The following is a 26,258-nucleotide window of genomic DNA, read 5'->3' on the forward strand; positions in this document are numbered from 1 at the left end:
GGTTAGTCAGAGCTGGTTCCACTTAAGAAAAGAAACAAAACATGTAGTCAGGCGCGTACCTGAGCTAAGCTAACTAATCACAACTTATCCCAGTTCAGCAAGCAAACTAGAAGCTGAACCACATTCACCCTGTGCTGCAGAAGTTTGAGGTAAATGATCAAATGCTAAGTGTAACGTACCCAAAGCTTAATGTGATAATTGATTATGTTACCAAGGCTGACAATCAATATGCAATTGGTTAATAGGAAAGAACTGATACATGATTGATGTGGATTTCTATAAAAATACAATTGTAAGAGTCGCAAGGTAGTCTCTCTGGGCAAGGGTGACTGTTGTCCATTTAAGCTTGATTCCCTTGCATTGTAAGTAATAAAGGCACTGTTTGTGAGAAACTGGAATACTTTTGTCCAGCTGAATGAATTGTTTCCTCAACACATTTCCATCAAATAGAACTATGATCACTGGACACCAAGTGTTCCCTTACAATCACTTCAGTCATTTGCTCTGACTTGTTACCCAAGAGGCTCAATGTTTGCTCCTTCTCTAGTAGGAACATTTATATAGTGATAAAGAAAATTTTCTTGCAAATATTCACCAAATTCTTCACCATCCAAACCTTTAACTCAATAGTAGCCCCAGTCAATGTTTGGAAATTTAAATCATTCACTATTATATTTATTACTCATATCTATTTGAGGTCTCTTTATACATTTGTTCCTCAATTTGCCACTGATTATTGGGGGGATCTACATTACAATCCCATCGAGGTGATTATTCATTTCTTGTTTCTAATTTCAACCAATATAGTTTCATTGGGCAATTTTTCAGAAAAGAGAGTGAGGTTCGGGATAACTACAGCAGATCAGGCAACATCCAAGGAGTAGGAGAATCGATGTTTCGGGCATATGCCCTTCATCAGAAATGAGACTGGTGAGCCGGGGGCTGAGAGATAAATGGGAGGGGGGGTGGGGCTGGGGGAAAGGCAACTGAGAATGTGATAGGTAAATGAAAGTGGAGGTAATGGTGATAGGTTGGAGAGGAGGATGAAGCAGATAGGTAAGAAGGAAGATGGATAGGTAGGAAAGATCAAGAGGTCAATGCTGAGTCGGAAGGTTTGATCTGGGATAAGGTGGGGGGAGGGAAAATGAGGAAACTGGTCAAAAACACATTAATCTCGAGTGATTGGAGGGTCCCAAGCATGCTTCCTCCAGGCGTCAGGTGGTTGGGGTTTGGCAGTGGAGGACGCCCAGGACTTGCATGTCTTTGACGGAGTGGGAGGGAAATTAAAGTTCTGGATTAGTTGTGTTGGAAGAGCACAGCGGTTCAGGCAGCATCCGAGGAGCAGTAAAATCGATGTTTCGGGCAAAAGCCCTTCATCAGGAATAAAGGCAGAGAGCCTGAAACTTGGAGAGATAAGCTAGAGGAGGGTGGGGGTGGGGACAAAGTAGCATCAAGTTTGTTTCAGGACATGGTTGAAAAGCTCCAGGGCAGAGGAAATGACCTGGAAGTTGCAGTGGGAGAGGGACTCCCTGAGATTCTTGTAGACAGAGGAGGAAATCTTCTTCAAGGCAGGCATCCTTGCAAGAGGATTCGCAGTAGGGTTAAAATCAACTAGGTAAAAACAATGACTGCAGATGCTGGAAACAAGATTCTGGATTAGTGGTTCTGGAAGAGTACAGCAGTTCAGGCAGCATCCGAGGAGCAGTAAAATCGACATTTCGGTGCTTGGTCATCGGGCATTGGGGTTATTTCATGCGTGTGCCCCGGTGGTGATGTTCTCTGAAGCATTCTGCAAGACGGCATCCTGTCTCCCCAATGTAGGAGAGACCGCATCAGGAGCAACGGAAACAGTAAATGACATGTGGAAGTGCAGATAAAACTCTGCTCCTTTGGGGCCTTGGACGGAGGTGAGAGGGGAGGTGTAGGCACAGGTTTCTTGAGGTGGCAAAAAAGATTTTTCAGAAAGGACTTCTCTAGCTACAGCAGTAATGTTTTCTTAACAAAAATGCCACTCCCCCTCCTCTTTTTCCTACCTTTCTAACCTTCTGAAACCTGGAACATTGAGCTGCCAGTTCTACCCATCCCTCAGCCAATTTCATGTAATGGCTATGACATCCTAACCCCAAGTTCTCAAACATGCCCTGAGTTCATCAGCCTTACCTATAAGACTCCTTGCATTGAAGTAAATGCAACTTAATTCTTCAGAGTTACTTCATTCTCTGACTTGTTCGTGGCTGTCTTTTCTAATTACTTTGTTCATTACAGATTCAGACCTGTCCTCATCTATCTTTCTGTTTAATCTGCCACTTCAGCTACCACCCTCCCCCACCCCAATACTTTACAGTCTCCCTTAATAGAAGTAGCAAATCTCTCCACTAGAATATTGGTCATTTTTCAGTACAAGTGAAACCCATTCTTTTTGAACAGGAATTTTCTGCCCCAGAAGGATCCCAATGATCCAAGAATCTGAATGTCTGAACATTACATCAACCCCTTAGTCATTGATTTATCTCCTTTCTCCTTTTATTCTTTCCTTCATTTGAGCTTGGCACCAGGAATAAACCAGAGAAAACTACTTTTGAGGATCTGTTTTTTAGTCTTCGACCTCACCTCTTATATTTACTCCATGAAGTCATAATCTTTTCCTTAACCATGTCATTCATACAAATGTGTATAATAACTTCTGGCTTCTCACACTCCCCTTCAACAGCGTGCTTCAAATATATTGAGATTTCCTTAATCCTGGTACCAGGAAAGCAACATACTATCCTAGATTCTCACTCACTGCTGCAGAATCCCCTGACAGGAGAGTTTCGATACAATTGTTCTTTTAAATTTTGACAAATCCATCTAACTTAAGATTCATTCTTACAGTTCAAGATCTGACTGCCTCTTCTCTTTTCCTCTGAGAGGCCATCCTTTTCAACAGTGCCCAAAACTGAGTATCTGTCTGAGAGAGGATTAGCTACAAGTAACTTCTGAACTATCTTATTATCTCTCCCGCTGTGTAATCACTTCCCTAAATCCACCAATCATCTAGCTCTGTGTCTCTTGTATGCTCGCAATGACATTAAACCTAAAAAGAAGGGTTATGGTGAATTCTGGACTTCAAATTTAGGTAAAGTGTAATTGAATGTAACTCTAGACTAAAAATTTGCAGAAATCCTTCCAGACAAGATTAACTCTGTGTTCATTAGTGATGCTAGACAGAAGATGCCAAGAGTTATAATTAATATCTTCTTTCAATACATCCAATCAAATGATGGTTCAGTGACTCTGAATTTTCAACATCTATCACACTTTTAAAATGTGGATAATTTACTACCGAGGGTGGATAAAGACATTTTAGATTATATGCTGTGATTGTGAGTAAGTTGAAACCTCAAATCCCTTCAATTTCTCAGGACAAAAATCATCCCAATTTGGCAAATGCTTATTTAATTGTTAGCTTGGCTCAGTGGGTGAGCTGTCAGCTCTAGTTTAGAAGTTTGTGGATGCAAACTCCTCTCCAGAATATGAACATGTATTTTAGACTGAACCCAACATGTAAAGGTTTAAAACTTTAGTTTATTCATTCTCAGGATGTGGGTGTTTTTTTTTTGCACATTCCCAACTGTCATTGAGAAAATGATGCTGAGCCATTTTCTTGAACTATTAGGGTCCTTCGGGTGTAGATATAGCAATAGTGCCGTTAGGAAGGGAGTTTCATGATTTTAGCCCAGTGACAGTGAAAGAGTAGCGATATTGGACTGAGTCTTACCAGAAATCAACCGAGTGTCATTTTTGACAAGTTTCATGGAGGGTTTTTCTCTGAAAAGCATCTCTATGAAACCCATAAGTTTTCTTATACTATCTTCCCAAAATCCACTCATTACCCAAACATCACATTCTGGCATCACCCCATTTGTGACATTCACTCATTGGCCACAGGCAGAGGAGTCTTGATGAGTTACTGCAGTACATCTTATAGGTGGTATGTATTGCCCCTGTGCATTACTGATGAAAAGGGTGCTGTTGAAAGTGATGGATGGGGTGCCAATCAAGGAGATTGCTTTTTCCTTGAATGTTCAGCTTCTTGAATGCTGTTGGAGTTATACTCATCCAGGCAAGTGAGGAGTATTCAATAAAACTCCTGACTTGTGACTTGTAGATGCTGAACAGGATTTGGGGAGAGTGGAGGGGAGTTACTCACTGCAGGATCCTTAGCTGCTCTCTTATTCTTGTACCAACAGTATTTAACTGGCTTGTTCTGTTTCTGATCAATGGTAACTATCAAGATGTTGAACAAATTGTCAAAATTTGTCTTTTGGGCTAGTCATTAAACTGAAGTTTTGTCTGCCTTTTCAGATGGACATGATTATATAAATAATTGGAGTACAGGGCTGTGGTTGTAACTTGTCATCACCCTGTTGGTATTATTGATTATTTGTTGTATCATCCTGCTGTGCATTTATTTTTTCTGTTTGCTTACAAATCAATAACCTCAAAACTAATTTCACCAGCCATGAAGAGTTTTGATATAACCTTCAGGAATGAAATACACATGCACTGATTTTAACTCTGGGTCAGTTTTGGGCAGTAGCATTTTCATTTCAGTTTAACATTCATCACAGAACATAGACCAGTCTAGCACATGGATAGGCCCTTCTGCCATGTTGTCTGCACCAACTGTGATGACATTCTAAACTAATCCCATCTGCCTGCACATGGTTCATATTCCTCTATCTCCTGCCTACTCATCTATCTGTTTACATGCCTCTTAAACATTGTTATTGTACTTGATTTGACTACATGCGCTGGTAGCACATTTCTTGCACCTACCATCCTCTCTGTAAAAGACTTGCCTCACACATATCCTTTAAACTTTTCCAATGTCACATTAAATGTATGTCCCCTTGTATGTGACATCCGTGTCTCGCATAACTTTATACACCTCTGTCAGGTCACCCCTCAGCCTCTGGTGCTCCAGTGAAAACAAACCAAGTTTATCTCTAAAACACTCCAATCCAGGTAACATCTGGCAACCTCTTTTGCACCCTCTCCAAAGCCTTCACATCATTCCTATAGTTGGTGACCGGAACTGCACACAATACTCCAAATGTGGCCAAATTAAAATTTAAGGTAATTGCATCATGATTTTCCAATTATCATACTCAAGTCACTGAAGGCATGCCATATGCCTTCTTTACCAACTTACACACTTGTGTTGTCACTTTTAGGGAGCTATGGACTTGAACCCAAAGAAGTCTCTGTATATCAAAGCTCCTAAAATTTATCACATCATATCCAGATTAACACCATTTGCCATTTCTCTGTGCAACTTTCCAACTGATTTATATCCTGCTATATCCTTTGGAAAACTTCACTGTCTGCAACTCCACCAATTTTCATGTTATCTGCAAACTTACTAATTAGACCACCCGCTTTTACATCCAAATCATTGATATATATTGTAAACACAGAGATCCCAGAATTGAACTTTGTGGAACACCACTGGTCACAGTCCTCCAGTCAGAAAAATACTCCCACAATTACTCTGTCTTCTGTAACCAAGCTTCCATCTATCGCCATCCCAACTATCTTCCATCCCCAGTCCCACTCTCCTTTTTATTTCTCAGTCTGTTGCATCCCAAATTCCTGATGAAGGGCTTATGCCCAAAACATTGACTCCCTTGCTCCTTGAGTGCTGCCTGACCTGCTGTGCTTTTCCAGCGCCATACTTTTCGACTCTGACTCTTAAATCTCCCACCCAGACCCTCTTTCAAAAGGCTACTACTTTGAAGCAGATTTAGTCAGTCCTCTTAACACTTTCTTTGACCTGGTGACAATTTTTGTATGACTAATGTACAAAAGTATTCACAGAAGTGTAAAGGTACTATGTCGTTGTAAGCTATGTTGCATATAGACCTAACTTTACAAATGTGGCCTGCCTGCAGTATTTTGAAATAGATTGAAGCAGTAATGGTTATGCACATTTAAAGTGATAAGCTAAGAGCTTTAAACAAGAAGATGCAGGAAGGATGTTTTCAATGACTAGGAACCCAGAACGAGGGATCACAGTGTAGGAATAATGGATAGGCCACCTAGGACAGAGATGAGGGGAAGCCATTCCATCCAGAGAGTAGTGAGACTGTTAAATTCCCACCACAAGAACTCTTGAGACCAAAACATTGAAAACTTTCAAGAAAGATGTAGGTACAGCTCCTAGGAATAATCTCATGAATGTTATTTTGTCTTAATGAGTGAAAGAAACAGTTCTTACTTTTCTGGTTTCAAGTCCCTGTAAATGATCCCAAGGCCATGCAGGTGGTCTAAAGCCAAGGCCAGCTCAGCTAGATAGAATTTGACATCTTCTTCTGTAAACATCACCTGCCGGAAGAATGTAAAGGAATTAATGATTAACTGACTGTTTTACACACGAAGGATTTCATGTTTCTCAAATGATCAAATGCTTTATAAAACCTGAGCACAGTGTAAGATATTTAACATGACAGACATTCAGAAAGAGAATGCAGTCCTTCAGATCAATTAAAACATTGATGTTAAGAAGGAAGATGTGTTGAAAATTTTGAAAAACGTTCGAATATATATGTCCCCTGGGCCAGATGGGATATACCCAAAACTACTACAGGAAGTGAGGGAAGAGATTGCTGCATATTTGGCGATAATCTTTGCAATCTCACTGTCCTGCAGTGCCAGATGATTGGTGGGTGGAAAATGTTATTCTCTTGTTCGAGAAAGGTTGGGGGAGTTAATGCTTTTCTCATTGGAGTGAAGAAGGGTGAGAGGTGCCTTGATAGAGGTGTATAAAATGTTGAGAGGCATAGATAGAGTGAATAGTCAGAGACCTTTTCCCAGGGCAGAAATGGCTATCACAGGGGGCATAATTTTAAGGTGTTTGGAGGAAGGTTTCGGGGGGGGGGGGGGGGGAAGGGGGGTTTCAGAGGTTGGTTCTTTACAGAGTGTGGTTGGTGTGTGGAATGCACTGCCAGCAGTGGTAGTAGAGTCAGTGACATTAGGGAAATTTAAGTGACTCTTGGATAGGCACATGGATGATAGTAAAATGAGGGGTATGTAAGGATAAAAGGTCAGCACAACATTGAGGACTGAAGGGTCTGTACTGTGCTGCACTGTTGTATGTTCTATCATTGGAAGGGGAATAGGATGTTTTTACTAATCTGGCCCTCTCAATCAGCACAGCTCACTGTAGATTAATGGGAAAAATCAACCACATAATTGTTGAAAGTCAAATTCATGTGGCTTCAGATGCCTCTCCATTTTAATTAACTCGTTTATTTGTTGCGGATCTGATGCCCCTCTTTCTGATTTCCCACATGAGCAATGTGACACTCAACATATATACCACATATATTGCTTTCAAATCAAGAAAGTGGTAAGACTGCATTATAATGGTCAAATGCAACAATTCTTTGCGGTTTAAGACATTAGAGAAAATTCTATCAGGTTTCGAAATTTCTAAATAACAATAATAGATTGCAACTTTCACAAAAGTAAGTAGCCATGTATCTCTAAACAAAACTGGATATTTGCTAGAATTTGGAAACCCTGCTAAATGACTAATGGACATTCAGCTTTCTGGACCGGAGATAGAATTGAATCTTGACACTAATAAGGATTTTCTCTTGTAATAACAGTCAATAATATTTTTGTTGACATACCTCTTTGGATAGTCTTGTGAAAAGATCACCGCCTCTTAGGAAATCTAAAATCAGATACAATTTTCCTTCAGTCTGGAATGCTGCAGGTGAGACAAAAGGGAATCAAGTATCTTACCTGATTTCATAATTTGATTCATAAACTTTTAAAACATAGAAACAACTACATGATAAAGCAATAAATTCAGGAAGAAATTAAGAAAACAGGCAAAAAAAATGTGGAGAGAATATAACCAAAGAAAAGAAATGGCTCATTTCCTTGGAACTAAGGTGAGAAAAAATTCCACACAAAAAAAAACACGGGGAATACCAGATGAATACATGGCTGGGGAAATGGTGTAGGAGGGAGATTTTCATATTTCTGCAGCATTGGCCCTGGTCCTGCCCAGATGCCACAAGGATTGTTGCTGGGTCCATTGTCTTTCACCATTTATACAAAAGATTTGGATGTGAATATAGGAGGCATGGTTAGTAAGTTTGCAGATGACACCAAAATAGGTGCTGTAGTTGACAGTGTTATCTTAGAGTACAAGGTGATCTTGATCAGATGGGCCAATGGGCTGAGGAGTGGCAGATGGAGTTTAATTTAGAATACTGAGGTATTACATTTTGGTAAGGCAAACCAGGGCAGGACGTATACAGTTAATGATAGGGCCTGGGGAGTGTTGCTGAACAAAGAGACCGAGGGATGTAGATACATAGTTCCTTGAAAGTGAAGTTGCAGGCAGACAGGGTGGTGATGGTACCGATTGGCACACTCACTTTCATTGATTAGAATATCGAGTCTAGGAGTTAGGATGTACGGACATTGATGAGGCCACTTTTAGAATACTGTGCACAATCTGATTGCCCTTCTCTGGAAAGATGTTGTTAAACTTGAGAGTGTGCAGAAAAGATTTACAAGGATGTTGCTGGAACGGGACAGTTTGAATTATAGGGAGAGGCTGAATAAACTGGGACTTTTTTCCTTGGAATATCAGAGGCTGAGGGGTGACCTTATAGAGATTTATAAAATCATGAGGCACAAGGATACAGTGAGTAGCCAAAGTCTTTTTCCAAAGGTGGGGGATTCCAAAGTTGGAGGATGTAGGTTTAAGGTGAGAGGGGAAAGATTTTAAAAGGACCAGAGGGGTAACTTCTTCATGCAGAAAGTGGTGTTCGAATGGAATGAGCTGCCGGAGGACGTAGTGGAGGCAGATACAATTGTAACATTTAAAAAGTATCTGGATGGGTGTATGAATAGGAAAGGTTGAGTGTGATATGGGGTAAATGCTGGCAAATGGGATTAGGTCAGATTGGAATGTCTGTTCAGAGCGGACAAATTGGACAAAGGATTTGTTTCTGTGCTGAATGAAGCTATGGCTCATGCAGCAGATAAATCTAAATAAAGGAAACTGTGAGGCCATGAAGTGCACATTGGCAAGGATGGAGTAGAGAAACTTACTGAAGGGGTTGATGGTGAGTAGGCAATAGTTAATATTTAAAGAATACATGCATAAATAATAATTATTCACCCCTATCTAGTGCAAAACTAAATAAGGAAATGCTTTTCAACAATGGTTTACAAACAAAATTTATGATAGTCTTAGATGCAAATAGGAAATTTCAAGAAAAAAAGAGGCAAAGTGGGGGAATTGCTGGAGTCTATTATCAAAGCCATGGGTTTATGAAAAGCAAACTATCGCTAACAAATCAACTGGTGTTGTTGAGAATCCACCAAACACCAACACCACTTTATCAAAGATCCTTAGATAGCACTTACAAATCCATGATTATCTAAAAGGACAAAAGCAGCAAATATATGTGATCCCCACCACCTCTACAAGCTATTCACCACCCTGAAATATATCACTACTTCTTCAGTGTTGTTAGGTCGAAATTCTGAAATTCCTTCCTCATGACATTGTGAGTCTACCGAGACAACATGGACAGCAGCGGTTCAAGAAAGCAGCTCACCACCACTTTCTCTATGTCAATTAGGGATAAGCAATAAATACTGGCCCAGGCTGTGACACCCATATTCCACGAGTGGATTTTTTAAAATTCTAACTTGTGGAATACTGTACATATTCGAGTAATAGTCGATCTCATGTAAGAATCAACCTCCTGTTTTTGGCCAAACAATCTGGAATTTTTCATTTATCGCATGTCAAGGATAACCCTAGTTCTTCACAGATAATAGATCAATAATTGTGAATCATTGTGCTGGCTGTTGCGCTCCACTCTGGGTCTTCTAGTGCGTCAGCTGTTGTGTGCCCCGCTCCTTTTCTTCCATTGAGCCACTGATGTGATCTGCTCCGGGTGTTCCAGTGTGTCTGCTGACACATTTCACTCCAGGCCTCCAGAATTACAGTAATTCGTTCTGTTTTCTTCAGTATGAATTTCAGCCCCATGTAATAGTCAAACCCATCAATTTAATCTTTAAAACATTGTCTAAAAAATTCTATTACTCGAGTATAGACAGTAGATAAGGGAGAACCAGTGGACATGATGTATTTAATTTTCAGAAGGCTTTTCAGATGGTCTCTCACAAGCGGTTAGTGGGCAAAGTTAAAGCACATGAGATAGACAGTAATATACTGACTTGGATCAAGAATTGGCTGACAGATGGAAAACAGGATGTGGGAATACATGTGTTTTTTCCAAGTGCAGGCAGTAGCTAGTGGGCTATGGCAAGGACTAGTGCTTTTTACAATTTTTACAATATTTATTTACTATTTGCTATTTACAATGTGTATATAAATTTCCTTGAAGAGGGAACCCGATTAAACATTTCCAAGTTTGCTGATGACACAAAACTGGTAGGATTGTGAGTTGTGACGAGGAGGCAAGGAAGTTTCAAGGTGATTTGGACAAGTGGGATGAATGTGCAAATACATGGCATACGCTGTACAATGTGGCTAAAACTGAAGTTATACATGCTAGAGCGAAAAACTGTAAAGAAGAATATTATTTAAATGGTCATACATTGGGAAGTGTGGATATCCAAAGGAATCTGGGTGTCCTTATGCAATCAAGCAATTAGGAAAGCAAACAGTATATTCGCCTTAATTACAAAAGGATTCAAATTCAGAAATAGGGATGTCTTAGTGCAGTTATATCAGGCCTTAGTGGGACCATACTTTGGATAATGCATGCAGCTTTGGTCACCCTACCTAAGAAACTTACCATTAAAGGGATTGCACTGGCAGTTTACCAGGCCATTACCAGAAATGGCAGGACTGTCCTATGAGGAGAGATTCGTTCAACTGAGCCTGCATTCAATAGAATTTAGAAGGGTGAGAGGTGATCTGATTGAAACATATAAAACCTTAACAAGTTGGACAGATTAAATAGTGGGAGGACTCCCTGATTGGGGAATCTTGAAACCAAGTCATAGTCTCAGGATATGGTGTAGACCATTTTATATTGAGATGAGGAAATGTTTCTTCATTCAAAGGATAGTAAACCTGTGCAATTCTCTACAACAAAAGACTGTGGAGGCCAAGTCACTGAATACATTCAGGAGATAGATACATTTCTAGATTTTAAAGATATCAAGGGGTATTGGGAGAAGGTGGGAGTATTGTATTGTGATATAGGATCAGCCACAATCTTACTGCTTCTACATTTCCATGAAGGGTGGACAAAGAGGAAAATCTTTCTGTACATCAGTGAAACAGTAAAAAGACAATAATATTAATCAGTGAGTATTTCAAAAAACTTGACCTTCATTGATTGTAACAAAAGCTAAAAGATAAAGAAAGCATGTATGTTTCTGATTATGTTAAAATATAAACACAAACAGTTTTCTATTTATGACAACATCCATGAATGAATAAAATATGGTATAAAATGCTGAAAAGTCCTTCTTGTACAAATATTCCCTTCCAAACTCTATTTGAGTACTAACGCAAGACCAAGACAATTTTCTTTCATCCTCAGCAGAGCTGAGCTCCAGTCCACTGGTTCAAACTGATACTTGTGCCAATTTTTTGCAGAAGATAAGCCTGCCGAATCCTAATGAAGTCTGGAAGTTAAAACAGCTTGAGTTTCGTATTTAGTATCTTGCAGTATTTACCTGGCATCTTGCCTTCTCTGAAAATATGCTTAGTTAGGGAGTAATGCAGAGAAAGGAGCGTTGGAATTTCTGGTGAGTAGATTACTATATGCAATTCATCATCATATGATGCAACATGTGTTCAATTAATGGATAAGGAATCAAGCTGAGTGCAAATTAGTCCCCAGTTCCCAATGTCAGCTCCTGTCATGAAAGCTCTGAACTCAGTTTAAAATTTTCATCTGGATCTTTTAGCTAAAGTGATGAATATGTAGAAAGTATAACTCAATGGTGAAAATTAATTTGTATAACATTCCAACAACAGGAATTAATTAAATTTAACAATAATGCATTCAGCTGATGAAGAAGTGCAGTTTAGGAATTAAGGAGGTCAAATTGATGAAGGTATCACCTCAATGCATATTTGCAGTTGAAAGAAAGGTAAATAAAGGTAAATAAAATCTAGATCCAACAGTTTTTAAAAGAAAACCTTTAGCTTACCCAACTTAGGCATTTTAAAAACCTATTTTCTCATTTTCACATTGATGTTGGGAATCCTGGAATCAGTTATACTGACAAATTTGAAAGGAAAGCTCAAATAACTTACCATAGTGCAATTTTACTATGAAAGGATGATTGACTTCAGCCAATATGTCACGTTCCATTTTTGACCTGACTCGATCACGTACTGAAAAGAAAATTAAGAACTGAGTTAAGGCATTACTCTCTATTTTAACTTTATAATTTTAACTTTAACAATACAATGAATTCCAGTTTGACCACATCAAATGCTTTTTAAACATACAACAGCAATGTGGCACCCTAGGCTTTGTTAATGAATTTTAGTTATATTCAACTACGCAATATTGCAATGGCTTCAATCATTTCAGTGAGAGGTGCTTGCTAAGGAAGTCAGTTTCTTAATCTTATCCAGCCAGTTCTTAAAATATAGGTGTAGAAGGTCAGAGGTCAATTTTTTTCACTTCCTGAGCCAGCTGAAAAAAACCATGAAATAGCCTGCCTTGTTACTCAACCCAGTGAACAGGGATTTGTAAAACTGAAGCTTAGCATGTTGCAACAACTGAGTATAGAAAAATATTGAATATTATATTATTTTCTGTCAAATAGTATGAACATGCTCTACCAGCTTACTGGTTTATAATTGGCTCTATGGCAATATTAATCAGTCCATCTTCTGGAAGGTAAGTAGGTTCAAGTACAATGTTGCAATACAATCAAAACATAACAAAGGACTTCAGTGAGAGTAAAAACCTCCATCATGAGGTAGAAAATCTGCAAGTGGGGTCACTATATCTAAAGCAACTCAAATATTTAATACACATTCCAAATCTGGGCCTCTGATGTAGCCTATGCAAAAATACAGATAGCTCACAAATTACACCATACCTAAATTTTCAATACAGGAAGACAAAGAATTAAAAAGAAAGTGCAATGTGACACAGTTCTAGTATAACCTAAAGAGAAGCTTTGTTGAAATGTAATCAAATATTATTCTGTACACAAAAGCATAGTTAGTACGAGGGAAATAAAAGCATGAGATTTCTGAAGGAGCATGTGAGTAGAGCAAAGCTTTGAGATCCTTCCTCCTACATCATGTGCTGATACATACATTGGCTGCTTAATCTGACTATCTCAGATCCAGGCCATGGGAATGCTACAGCAAAACTCCTGGTCATTCATCTTTTCATTGACACCTGAAACTTATTCTTCACTTCATTATATAATTGGTTCCAAGTGAACTGTGGCTCTTGATTCACATCACATGAAAACTCATCACATGATCATCATTGCAGAATCCGTGTGGTTTTACAAATAATGTGCAATTTCTTTTAAATCTTTCCATAATGCTCTGCATTTGTGACTGCACAAGGGAAGGAACTGTTCCATCCTAATCTGATAGATCATCAGAACAGTCCATAATTAATCCATACTATGTGGGTGAGAATTTCATATTCAATCCCCAGTTTATGCTCACTGTGCAAATTTCAGAAAGATAAAAATAGAACATTGAAATTAGCCTCAGTGCCCTTGGGGGGAGAGACAGAGGTGTTAGCAGCGTGGGCTGTTGGATACAGATGCAGGCTGTGTGGAGGGTCAGCCTTGGTGATCTTAGACTTATAAAGAAAAAGACCTAAAATCAGATAAAAGATCTAAAAGCAGATAAAAGGTGGATATTCCAGGAGTGATGAAGCTAGTCAAACCACTTAGTTTTAAACAAAACAGAATTTATTTACAGACTACCAAACGAAACGCAAGCAAAAGAAAACAGATTTTTAGAATAACAGTTATTTAAAAACTGGGCCAACACGATCTTCCCCGCAACTTAACAAAGAGCCGATTTCCCGCAACATCCCATAAACACACCCCGTGACAAAAAGGTAAATTCAAATACAGGTTCTTACAGGAGAGAGATACTGCAGAGAGGATCAGCCAGGGATCATTGACTGAAATTGGAACCACTTTTTTCCCAGCACCTTCTTGGGGGTCCCAGCTAAAATTAAACCAAACCAGAAAAATCCCTGAACTGGATACTCACCTTTCGTTGTACAAGTGTTTTAAAGTATAAACCAAACCTAAAAGTCCTTTTTCCTGATTGTTATCTTGAGCAATATCTGTTAGCCATAATCGAAGTGGCCTAATCCCAGACAAATCAGAACCTCTGATTTTTACAACCCCTTTTGAAAAAGACCAAGGACAACATAACCTTGTTGAAGGAGCAGCATTGCCACATACCCTTCTTACATGCCATACGAACCTTTGTTCCCTACCAACCCTAAAGTTCCTCATCCCCTCCTGGAGAAGATCATCATGAGATGCCTCCTTGAATCACTGCCATCCTTGGGGTGTAGATGCATTCACAGTACTATTAGGATGGGAAATCCAGAATGTTAATCCAGTGACAGTGAAGGACTAGTTCCAAGGACTAATAACTTAGTTCTAAGTTAGAATGGTATGTAGCTTGGAGAACTTGCAAATGTTGCATTCCCATGCATCTGTCTCCCTGTCCTTCTAGGTGGTGGAGGATAAGGATTGGAGGTTGCTGTTTGAAAAAGATTTTATAAGGTACTAGAGTGCATCTTGTAGATGGCACGCTGTGCTGTAATATGCATCAATGGTGAAGGGACTGAGTGTTGGATGTGATGGAGTGGTGCCAATCAAGTGGAATGTTTTGTTCTAGATAGTGTTGAGCTGCTTAACTGAACTTTAATCATTGTCCGTCTATGTATTCTCTTGGTATTTTATAACCCTGTGACAACTTAGTGCCAACTTTTGTCAAAGTTTCCATCATGAGTAGACCTCAGAATCCATGGTGAAATTCAATAAAGTTCTTACCTGTCTATTGATTAATACCCAATTCAGAAGGCAACATCTGTGATTAAAAAGCAAATCATTACATTTAACTTCCTTTGAGTACTTAATCTCTTGTAGTCCCTTTTCAGATCAACTTTAGAAGCATTTGGAGTTATCAATCAAATTGTGTACTGTCATGAATCCACAATGACAAAGATAAGTTGTGAAGTCAGTCATACTGAACCAATTATACAATGATGACCTTCAGTTTTTAACAATGCAGACAGTCTTTGTGAAGGACACTTGACCTCCCCTAAAGGACACCTTTCAATTGAGAACTGACTTAGACCAATGACCACATCCAAAAGGGCACTTTGCCTCTCTAAAAAAGTCTTCGAAATTTCGATTGTCTCCTATAAAGTTCAAAGTACACAAATTGAGTTCTAGAAATTATATGAGCAAATATTAGTCCCAACTGAAGGGAACTGTAATTTTACATGTAGCAGGTACTGGCCATTTGGGGAGGCATGGTGGCATAATGACTGGCACTGCTGTCTCACAGTGCTAGGGACCCGAGTTCAATTCCAGGCTTGGAGGCTGTCTGTGTGAAGCTTGTACGTTCTCTCTGTGTGTCAGTGGGTTTTCGCCAAATGCTCTGGCTTCCTCCCACAGTCCAAAGATGTGCAGGTTAAGTGGATTGGCCATGGTAAATAGTCCTGTAGTGTCCAGGGATGTGCAGGCTAGATGGGTTAGCCATGTAAATGTGGTATTACAGGGAATGGGCTAGGTCTAGGTGGAATACTCTTCAAGGGGGGGTCAGTGCAGACTTGATGGGCTGGATAGCATCTATCCACACTGCAGGGGTTCTATGATTGTACTGGGTTCAGGGAAGGACTTTTGAATTCATGTTTTCAGGGCATTTTCACCACACAAAAATCAGGCATGGTTCAGTCCCCAACTGAATCCCTAAGTATTGGATTCATCTATTTTTCTACAAAGACTAAATGGTTCAACTTATTTTATTCTTTGTTTTCACATGTAAGTATTGCAACTTTGAGAAGACCAAGTCAAATTTATCTTGGCAGCTGCCAGTACTGCAAATCTGCAGTGAATATTTTAAGCAGAAGAGATAATTACATTCCGTAATCAAGCAGTCTGTCACAGCTTCTAGTACTCGGAAGTGGATGGCAATTACCCAAAGTAAAAGTATTAACATTTTACCATGCTGCAGAGCAAATCTTAAACAAATTCTGAATACTGAATCCTGAAGAATTACTTTTACACCCTGCATTGAATGAAACTGATATTGTAAGAACACACTACAGGGAACAACTTTGTCTAATCCATTCTTGATGTCACATAATCTTGTTGTGACAGCTCGCTGTACTTGACTTTCAATTACAATATCTATATACAACAATGAAAGAAACTAAGCAAAATACAAAACTTGATGGAGACAGTAACAAAAAGATATGGGAATAATAAGGTAATATATTATATCAGCCAAACAAGGTACGCTAATACCAAAATTATACTGTAATCCACGTGTTAAATTCTATTGTGTTTCCACACCTTTAGGCAGAGTACATTTAAATGGTGACTCAATTGGTGATGATAGATATTTTAGATATAATTTTAAACTCCTGATTCTGAAGTGTGGAGAATGGAGTGCAGTGGGTCACTAAACAGATCAATGAAGGGCAAGACTACTTTATATTGATCTAATTGGTCAGGAATTGCAATGGGTGGAGAGTTGAAGTGAACTGGAAGCAGTGGAAATCAGTATATCTTAAAAGGCATTGCGTAGCATAATTAAAAGAATGTGTTACTTAAAAGGTAAATGACCATATGAATGGATAAAACAATAGTTGAATTTCTGTCCTTAAGGTCAGCTAAATGCTGAAGAAAGAATCTGGGATTCATCTTCTGGACATTGGAAAAATAATTTCTAGCCAAAGACCTCAGAGGGAATTTCATGGCCATTTCCAAACTGCTGGTGTGAAGATAAAAGTTAATGCCACCTTCTGATGGGCCATACACGATCACACATTCAGGCTGCTGAAGAAGATTCTGTACCCCTCTGCCTCTCTTAATATACTGGATGCTTTGGACCTGACCAGTAATCCCCGCCTCCACATTCTGTAGAAGTAAATTGAATAAAATGTTCTGAGGAATCTACTTCCCCCATTTCCACAAGTTTAATGTAAGCCTCCCTAAATGAGGATTGATGTATTCTGTACCAATTCAGTAGACCATAAGGGGAGAAGACAGGCACAGCAAAGTTGGGATGCAGTAGAGATGTACCAAACAATTCTACTTCCCTCATTTACTGGAAAACAAGTGCCAGGGTACCAGGAACTCCGAAACAGGAAGATATTCATAACCTTAGAAAATTCTAAAGAACCTTTGGGTGGCACGGTGACTCAGTGGTTAGCACTGTAGCCTCACAGCACCAGGGACCCGGGTTCAATTCCTGCCTCGGGTGACAGTACATGTGGAGTTTGCACATTCTCCCTGTGTCTGTGTGGGTTTCCTCCCACCATCCAAAGATTTGCAGATCAGGTGAATTGGCAATGCTTAATTGCCCAGAGTGTTTGGTGCATGAGTCAGGGGTAAATATAGAGTAGGGGAATGGGTCTGGGTGGGCTACTCTTCAGAGGGTTGGTGTGGACTTGTTGGGCCAGAGGGCCTGTTTCCATTCTATAGGGAATCTAATCTTTCAGCTAATGAAGCAGTTAAAAGGTATCATCTCTGTACCAGGTAGGAAACAGCAGCTAATGTGCATAAAGCCAAATAAAATGCAATGTAATAATGACTTGGAGTGAGGTAGTGAATGACTTTGTGAGTGAGTGAGTGACCAAGTAAACATGTCTGTGAGCGAGTGATTCCATGAAGAAAGAGTTAAGAATAAGAAGGTGATAACAATCTTGAACTGCATGGTACTGCTACTACTATTGCTGCTTTTGCCACAACAACCTAATCTTCCTGACACCCACCTACTCAATAGTGCTAATAGCTCTCATTCAACATAAAAATCAACACCACATTTTGGTCTAATGCGACAGTGAGCCAATTAGTTTCTATAAAATAACGCCATGGGGTCTTTAATGTTCACCTAAGAAGAAAATTTGACTTATGACTAATTCAAAAGGTAGAAAGAAAGACTTCCATTTATATAATTTATTATTTTTATTACCACCGAAGATTTCAGAATTCTTTACAGTCAAACAAATGACTTTGAAGTGCTGTAATATCGGAAAGACAGTACTTCCAATAGGTGTGATACTCCTTCAACATTGTACAGAGGTGTCATCCTCCTACTTCACACTTTTGATACTAGAGGCTGCCTTTCAGTTTTTTTCTGAAGTACCTATAGGGCTTTCTGAAGTACCTCTGGCCCAACATGTCCACACCGACCCTCTGAAGAGTAGCCCACCCAGACCCGTCCAATTGTAAGAGCGGGATGTATTACAAAATTGAATCCCTGGTCGGGGTACTGTATAATTTGTGCACCTATTTCTCCAACATTTATGGAACAATCTAGGTGGAATTTGATAGACATAAAAGTGAAATATTGCATGGAATGAAAGATAATTACTCCATACAGAATGCAGAATTTGCTAAGAATGAAGTTGAAAGACATGCAGAGGTTTTAGTGAATTCGGTGTTCAATATATCCAATTGTTGCTCATCAGCAATTAACCAAGCAAACTGAGAGCTAAACAATGTGACCTAAATAAACAGATGATATGTACAAGGTGTGATCAGTAACTTCACAGATGATACCAAAATTGATTGTGTGACAAATAGCAAGGGGGAAATCCTTTGATGACAGAACGATACAGACAGGTTAATCAGATAGGCTGTATAGTGGCAAATGAAACATAACCCTGAAAAGTTTGAGGTGATGTGTTTGGGAGAACCAACAAGGCAAGAGAACATATGTTGAGTGGCAGGATCCTAGGTAAAACAGTGAATCAGTGGGATCTCAGTGTGCATGTCCATAGATTCTGGGAAGCAACAGGACAGGTAGATAAGGTGTTAAGGAAGTGTACGGATTTCTTGCCTTTATTAGTCAAGGCATTGAATACACAAGTAAGATGGAATTGATGGAATTGTATACATTGTTAGTTAGGCCACAGCTGGAGTATTGTGTGCATTTCTGGTCACCACACTATCGGAAGGATATTAGAGTCATAGAGTCATAGAGATGTACAGCATGGAAACAGACCCTTCTGTCCATGCCGACCAGATATCGGGTGCAGAGCAGATGAACCAGGATGTTTCCTAGTCCGGAAAGCTAGAGTCTTCTTCTTTACAGCAGAGAAGACTGAGGGAGGATCTGGTTAAGGTGTACAATGTTCTGAGGGGTATGGACAGGGTAGATAGGGAGTAATGTTTTCCCTTAGTAGAGCAGTCAATAACTGAAAAGGTGGGGACCATTCGAGGAAATTTAAAAAGGTTTTTCACCTAGAGGGTGCTGAGTATTTGGAACTTAAAAGGGTGATGGAGGAGGAACCCTGAAGACATTTAAGTATTCAGATGAGCACTTGAAATGGCATAGCATATAAGGCTATAGGCCAAATGCTAGAAATGAGATCAGAATAGGTCAAGTCTTGACGATCAATGCAGACATAATAGGCTAAAGAGTCTCTATTCAGTGCTATGAAAGCCCTATGACTCTGTGAGTGTGTGCTGAAAGAAGCAATGTCCAAATTAATACTGATTTTGAGATGTTGTGTGTTCCACAGTTGTTTTAAACAATTATCATCTTCATTACACACTTCTAAAATCTAATTTAAAATCATTCAGATGTTTTTAAAATAAAATCATCAAGATTTATAACCTTTTCTTTTACAACATTACAACTTACAATAAATATATAATAATCTGAAAGCATTAAGTGTCTTATAAACATCATTCAGCTTTCTCATGAGCCAATCTCTAAAGCAATGTAACATCAATATGATCACTGAGTATTTAAAAAGCTAATAAAATAATTTGCAAAAGGATATTGCATCTGTGTATACAAAACATAATACACAAAAGGTATATCAGAAATGATTTTGTACTTGGGCCAGGCTCCCTTCAGTGTTGTCCGTTCTTTCTCTAATTTCCAGTCATACTACTCAGAACAGGACATGCAAGCAGAGCATCAAACAGTGCAGCTGAAGTTAGAGGGCAGTTCTCTCATGATTAGTCAGATCCTGGATTCTGCATTTATTTGTACTTGGCACATTATTTAAATACAAAATTGATGCATGATGTGAATGGGTCAAGACAAAAACATCTGAATTTTATCTGAGACAAGTAATCACGTATAGGAAAAGTAAAGTCACTATAGTCCAACACTCTCATCAGAGAGAGATGACTGGTAGTGAGATTGAATTGAGAGTCACCATCCCTCAGGAGAAAGCCAACATTGAGATGGCAGGACCTTCATGGTAACCTCAGCCTGTGCAAGAATTGAATCTGCATTGTTACCATCATTCAACATCACAAACTTGCCATCCAACCAATTGAGCTAAACAGCCCGAAATCAATTAGATAGAATAGCACAAAAGAGCAAAGTCGTTAAAGCAGATGGGACCTTCATATTACGGCAGTTATTATGATCTGAATTGAAATGCAAATGCTTCTAGCCCACTTCAATGGATTGATCTTTTAGTGGGTAAATGTATTGAGCTGGTTTTTCCAAGGAAGGCAATAGCAGGCATATTGACACTCAGTTTCTACTTTATACTGTTCAGAAAGTCCTCCATATTTCTGACAGCAGATTCCTTCAGAAATGTGGAGTATCTTGAATTTAATAGGTCCCTTGGAGTGCAAGATAGTTGGAAAGTGTTAAACCATGCCCTCTTTTGCATTGCAGTGTTGGATGGGAGATATCAAGAATCTATAAAAATGAGAAAATAGTCCCTGTCATCTCCTCATATGCCCAAGTATCTAAACAAGCATTATATTCTTTATGCAAGTTGTGTCATGTCTGCTTTGTGTTTTCCTGGGACCACAAGAAATTTGCTTTCCTTTTAGTAAGCAATTATAAAGTGATTACACTGTTTAATCAATGCATTAACAGGCAAAACAACCCCCTTGCTATATGCTGTATTATCAACTTAAACTTTATGTGTAAGATCTGTGGTGCATTCAGATACATATTACGATATTATTAATGCTGACAGAAGTTTCCATTTTATGTGCTGGTTGTATTAGCTAAAAATAAGAGAGCATGATGTTCACTATTCTGACACAGGAAGAGACAATCTCCTGCATTGCACCTGTTATGGAATAAATCCAGTCTTAAATAAATAAGTGGAGGAGCAAATTACTCACTCTGAATGTTACATGCAGAAAGTAAATGCACCACTTGGAATCTGTGACAACAAAATCAATCAAATTTCACAAAAGAATTGATTGATAGCAGTAACAACTGTGTTGTTATGATATTTTTCATCATGATCGCTCAATAGATGTCACAAACCCTCCAAAATAAAATCACACCCGATGCATGCCTGCAGCTTCTACACTTACTATGTTGGGGCCATTGAACGACCATATCAAAGTCCTTCCGAAAACGTCTCAACACAAAATGCGAATACAGATATTTTGTAACTTTTAAAAAAAAAATTAGCATCAGTAACCAAGATAAGTAGGTGAAGTGAAATGGTTACAGAGTTTTCAAGTTAACCAATAAGAATCAGTCACTGAAAAGGGAGTCTCATATCCAAACATTCCTTCAAAGTGTGGGAAATGGACGCCATGCCCCTATGTCTCATCCTTATCTCCACGCCCCCATCACATCAAGTCTCTGTGCCCCCTTTCTCCTCATCCCCTTCAACCCTCAGTCTACTTACACCACCTGCTTACTCTATACCTGCTCCCCACATCTCTTTCCTGCAAGTTCACTTACTCACCACATACCCCTCATCACATGTCTACTATCCCATCTCTTATATCCCTGAACTTGCCAGGCCCCTTCACTAACCCCATGCTCATTTGAATCGAATTGAATTGAATTGAATCGAATTTATTGTCACATATACCAAGGCACAGTAAAAAGCTTTGTCTTGTGAGCAATACAGGCAGATCACAGAGTTAAGATTAGATTAGATTAGATTACTTTACAGTGTGGAAACAGGCCCTTCGGCCCAACAAGTCCACACCGACCCGCCGAAGCGCAACCCATCCATACCCCTACATTTACCCCTTACCTAACACTACGGACAATTTAACATGGCCAATTCACCTGACCTGCACATCTTTGGACTGTGGGAGGAAACCGGAGCACCCGGAGGAAACCCACGCAGATACGGGGAGAATGTGCAAACTCCACACAGTCAGTCGCCTGAGGCGGGAATTGAACCCGGGTCTCTGGCGCTGCGAGGCAGCAGTGCTAAATAGCGTAGATAAGTAAATAATAGGTAAACAGTGGCAAAACAAAACACAAGTAGAGGCAAATGCTAAGAGTTTGTGATTCCATTCAGTGTTCTAATAACAGTAGGGTAGAAATTATTTTGAAACCAACTGGTGCATGTGTTCAGGCTTCTGTACCTTCTCCCCGATCGTAGAGGTTGTAGAAAAGCATTGCCAGAGTGGGATGGATCTTTAAGAAAGACCACCAGCATTCTTAAAGATCCATCCCATTCTGGCAATGCTTTTCTATAAACTCTACCATCAGGGAGAAGCCTGAACACACGCACCAGCTGGTTTCGAAACAGGGTCCGGTAGATGGATTCTATAGATGGGAGGTTGGTCTTTGTGATTGTCCAGGCCAAGTTCACCACTCTCTGTAACCATCTCCGATCTTGAATGGTACAGTTGCCGTACCAGGTAGTGATACATCCAGACAGAATGTTCTCGATGGTACATCTATAAAAGTTGGTAAGGGTATTCGCCGCCATGCCAAATTTTCTCAGCTGCCTGAGGAAGGAGAGACATTGTTGGGCCTTTGTAACCAGCGCATCCACATAAAAGGTTCAAGAAAGCTTGTTGTGGATGACCACTCCCAGGAGCTTAACACTCCCCACTTGTTCCACCCCTGTGCTATTATCGTGTAAGGGGGCATGAGTAACATTCCGCTGAAAGTCGATAATGAGTTCCTTGGTTTTGCCGGCATTGACAGCTAGGTTGGTATCAGTGCACCATTTTTTCAGGTCTTCCACCTCCTGTTTGTAGTCTATTTCGTCACCATCTGAGATTTGACCAACTGTGGTGGTGTCATCAGCGAACTTGTAAATGGCATTAGTCTGGTATTTGACAACGCAATCATGGGTATACAGTGAGTATAGTAGATGGCTGAGTACACACCCGTGGGGGGCTCCAGTGTTGAGTGTTAGTGAGGATGAAATATTGTCCTCAATCTTCACTGATTGTGGCCTGTGGGTCAGGAAACTGAGGATCCAGTTGCAGAGAGTGGGGCTTAGTCCAAGGTCAGTAAGTTTAGTAATCAGTCTCAAGGGAATAATAGTGTTGAAGGCTGAACTGTAATCAATGAGTAGGATTCTTACGTAGCTGTTCTTGGTGTCAAGATGTTCTTGGGAGAGCTAAAGGACAAGTGATATAGTATCTGACGTCGATCTGTTGGTCCAATAGGTAAATTGGAGTGGGTCAAGAGTAGTGGGGAGGCTAGAGTTGATTAATGTCATGACCAGCCTTTCAAAGCACTTCATGACCACCAAAGTTAGGGCCACTGGGCGGTAATCATTGAGACATGCTGAATGAGCCTTCTTAGGCACAGGGATGATGTTGGCCCTCTTTAAACAGGCAGGGACAGTGGCCTGCTGCAGGGAGAGTTTGAAGATGTCTGAGAAGACCTGTGCCAGTTGATCTACGCATGCTCTGAGTGCACGACCTGGTACTCCATCTGGTCCCATCGCTTTCCTTAGATTCACACGAAGGAAAACTGATCTGACCTCTGATGCAGTGATGGTTGGGATTGGTTCACCAGGACTTGTTGGAATAAATGTTACCTCTCCACCAAAATTCTGCTCAAAGCGAGCATAGAAAGCATTGAGATGATCTGGGAGGGATATGCCATTGTCTGCTGTCTCTTTTTAAAACCTGTGATGTCATTCAGTCATTGCCATAGTTGCTGAGTGTCTGTCTGGATCGCTAGTTTGGATCGGTAATGGTCCTTGGCTATCTTAATGGCTCTGTGAAGGTCATACTTACCCAGAAATCCTGAGCATATAATAACCTTGCAAACTTTCTGAGATGTTCATGAAATTATCAATATAAATGGTCAGACTATTTTCTTAGAAAGTTAAAACATAATTCTGTTAAATGGACGTAAAACTGTCAGGGCAAATGAAAACAGCTCTTTTACCAGTTGCATCAACAGGCCCTGCTGCGCTAAGTCCATTGTTGAGACTTGGAGCTCGGCCTATATAAGATTCTGCTGAATGACAATACCAATAGTCACTGCTGAACAGAATCCATCTGTGGAACTGAAACCTCAGATAACCATTCAAAATAGGATTCTATGGCTTCATTGCACTACTATGGAAACAGCATTTCAACAGCTACTTTACACCCTTTGTAGTTAACAAAGAAGGTCAGCCATCAGCTCAAGCTTTAAAGAAGGGGAATCAATTCTAAGCCATCCATCAACAAAAATATTAAATTATAGGAGCAATTGATGTGGTGTAATTTAAATATTAATATCGTTCAATGCAGGTGAGCATTATACCTAGCGGACAATTTAATCTAATGCACTGAAGCACTTTTCTACTTGCATAAAGCTAGAAAAGTTAATGGTCACTTACCTCTTAAGAACAAAACCCTGTCATTCACTGCATTAAAAACATAATTAATTTATCATATAGCATTCAGAGATAAAAGTTGCTAACCCCTTTTGAACTTACCTGGTAAAGTTCCTAACTCCAGACCAGAGATACCCAAACTCACAACAACTCTGAGCTGCCGTGAACAATGGCACCTTCAGAAACTTGCTTAACTCTAGTAAAATTGTGGCATCCCTGAAATGCCAACTCCCGCCAGAACTGAGCCAGAAATGTTGGGAGGATTGCATTCAGGCTCATGAATTGCCTTACTTCTCGTACTGTTAAAGGTTGCCAGCGATGGGAATGAGAATGGGATGTCTGCCTGTGATATCTGGTCATTTCTTTTTCTGCTCAATTGAGTCTGGTCAAATTCCCATCAATGCTAGAAAATCCTACCTTTTGTGTTCAACCCCACTGATGGTTAACACCTCTCTAAAATCGTAAATTGCCTGTTACACAAAGTCCCACAATGTTCTCTATATTTTACAATGCACTTTGTATTGTTTTTAATTAACTTTACAAGTGTGTTGTATCACTATTTCCCTTCTCGAAGGAATAAAACATGGGAACAATATGTGGGAGCACTGTGTCATTGTTTAAACTTTGAAATAAGGCTCTATTACAAGAGATCAAACAGTTTTAGCAATAGTTCTGTATAAATAAATCATCCTAAAAGATTGCACGAATGACAACATGATACTCAGCCATAATTCTGGTGAGTAAGTGCCACAATATGAGAAGAATCCAAATGCTTCAGATTTTCCAGCAAACTGCACAAAGGGAGGGAATGAGAAATAATAAGATGAAGTCAGCAGTGAGGCAAAACAACTACCACAAGTTTGTCCAAGTGCTCTTCTGCTTGCACAGCCACTCCAAGTAATACATGCCCAAAGGAATGCTGATGTTGAACTATTTGCCAAAGAATGAAAGATACAAACAAGAAGGGGGGAATCTAAATTTGCACATATTTCTGAGCTTTCAATGTAAATATCTACAGCCTAAATGATGAATAATGCACAATTACTTACATAATTCATGAATATTTATTAGAGATCTTTTGTTTTTAATTTGTTTTTTGGACACAGTCAACTTAAGAAGTCAGAAATTCTATCAGATTCCTTTAGTCCATGTAGACATGAAATGAGGAGTTTCACATCTCTTTCTTGAGGATTTTAGTGAACCAGTTGTATTTTTAAGATAAGCCAATGGTTTTCACAGTCATTTTTCTCCTGCCATAGAGTCATAGAGTCCTACAGCACAGAGACCCTTTGGCCCAAATTGGTCCATGCCAACCAAAATGTCCATCCACGCTAACCCCATTTCCCTGCACTTGGCCCATATCCTTTTAATCCTTTCCTATCCATGTATTTGTCCAAATGCCTTCTAAATATTGTTAATGTATCTGCCTCAACAACTCATTCCATATATGTACCACCCTCTGTGTAAAAA

The 26,258-nt window shown here is 39.6% G+C and overlaps 1 protein-coding gene across 5 annotated transcripts in view; it reads right to left on the bottom strand.

Moving 5' to 3' along the window:
• Nucleotides 1–26,258, bottom strand: part of LOC122552908 (ribosomal protein S6 kinase alpha-2) — a 438,338-nt gene that overhangs the window by 124,514 nt on the left and 287,566 nt on the right. For 4 of the 5 annotated variants that reach the window (XM_043696114.2, XM_043696123.2, XM_087991442.1 and 1 more), the window contains 3 exons: nucleotides 12,323–12,403; nucleotides 7,680–7,759; nucleotides 6,263–6,369 (listed from right to left, as the gene is read on the bottom strand). In XM_043696114.2, coding sequence (XP_043552049.1) covers nucleotides 6,263–6,369; nucleotides 7,680–7,759; nucleotides 12,323–12,403 — 268 coding nt within the window. The remainder of the gene's footprint in view (nucleotides 1–6,262; nucleotides 6,370–7,679; nucleotides 7,760–12,322; nucleotides 12,404–26,258) is intronic. The other variant, XM_087991443.1, reaches the window with a different exon arrangement.

Source organism: Chiloscyllium plagiosum, unplaced genomic scaffold, assembly GCF_037043375.1.
Source record: "Chiloscyllium plagiosum isolate Xiang-an unplaced genomic scaffold, Cpla_swu_hap1 HiC_scaffold_10, whole genome shotgun sequence".
NCBI lineage: Eukaryota > Metazoa > Chordata > Chondrichthyes > Orectolobiformes > Hemiscylliidae > Chiloscyllium > Chiloscyllium plagiosum.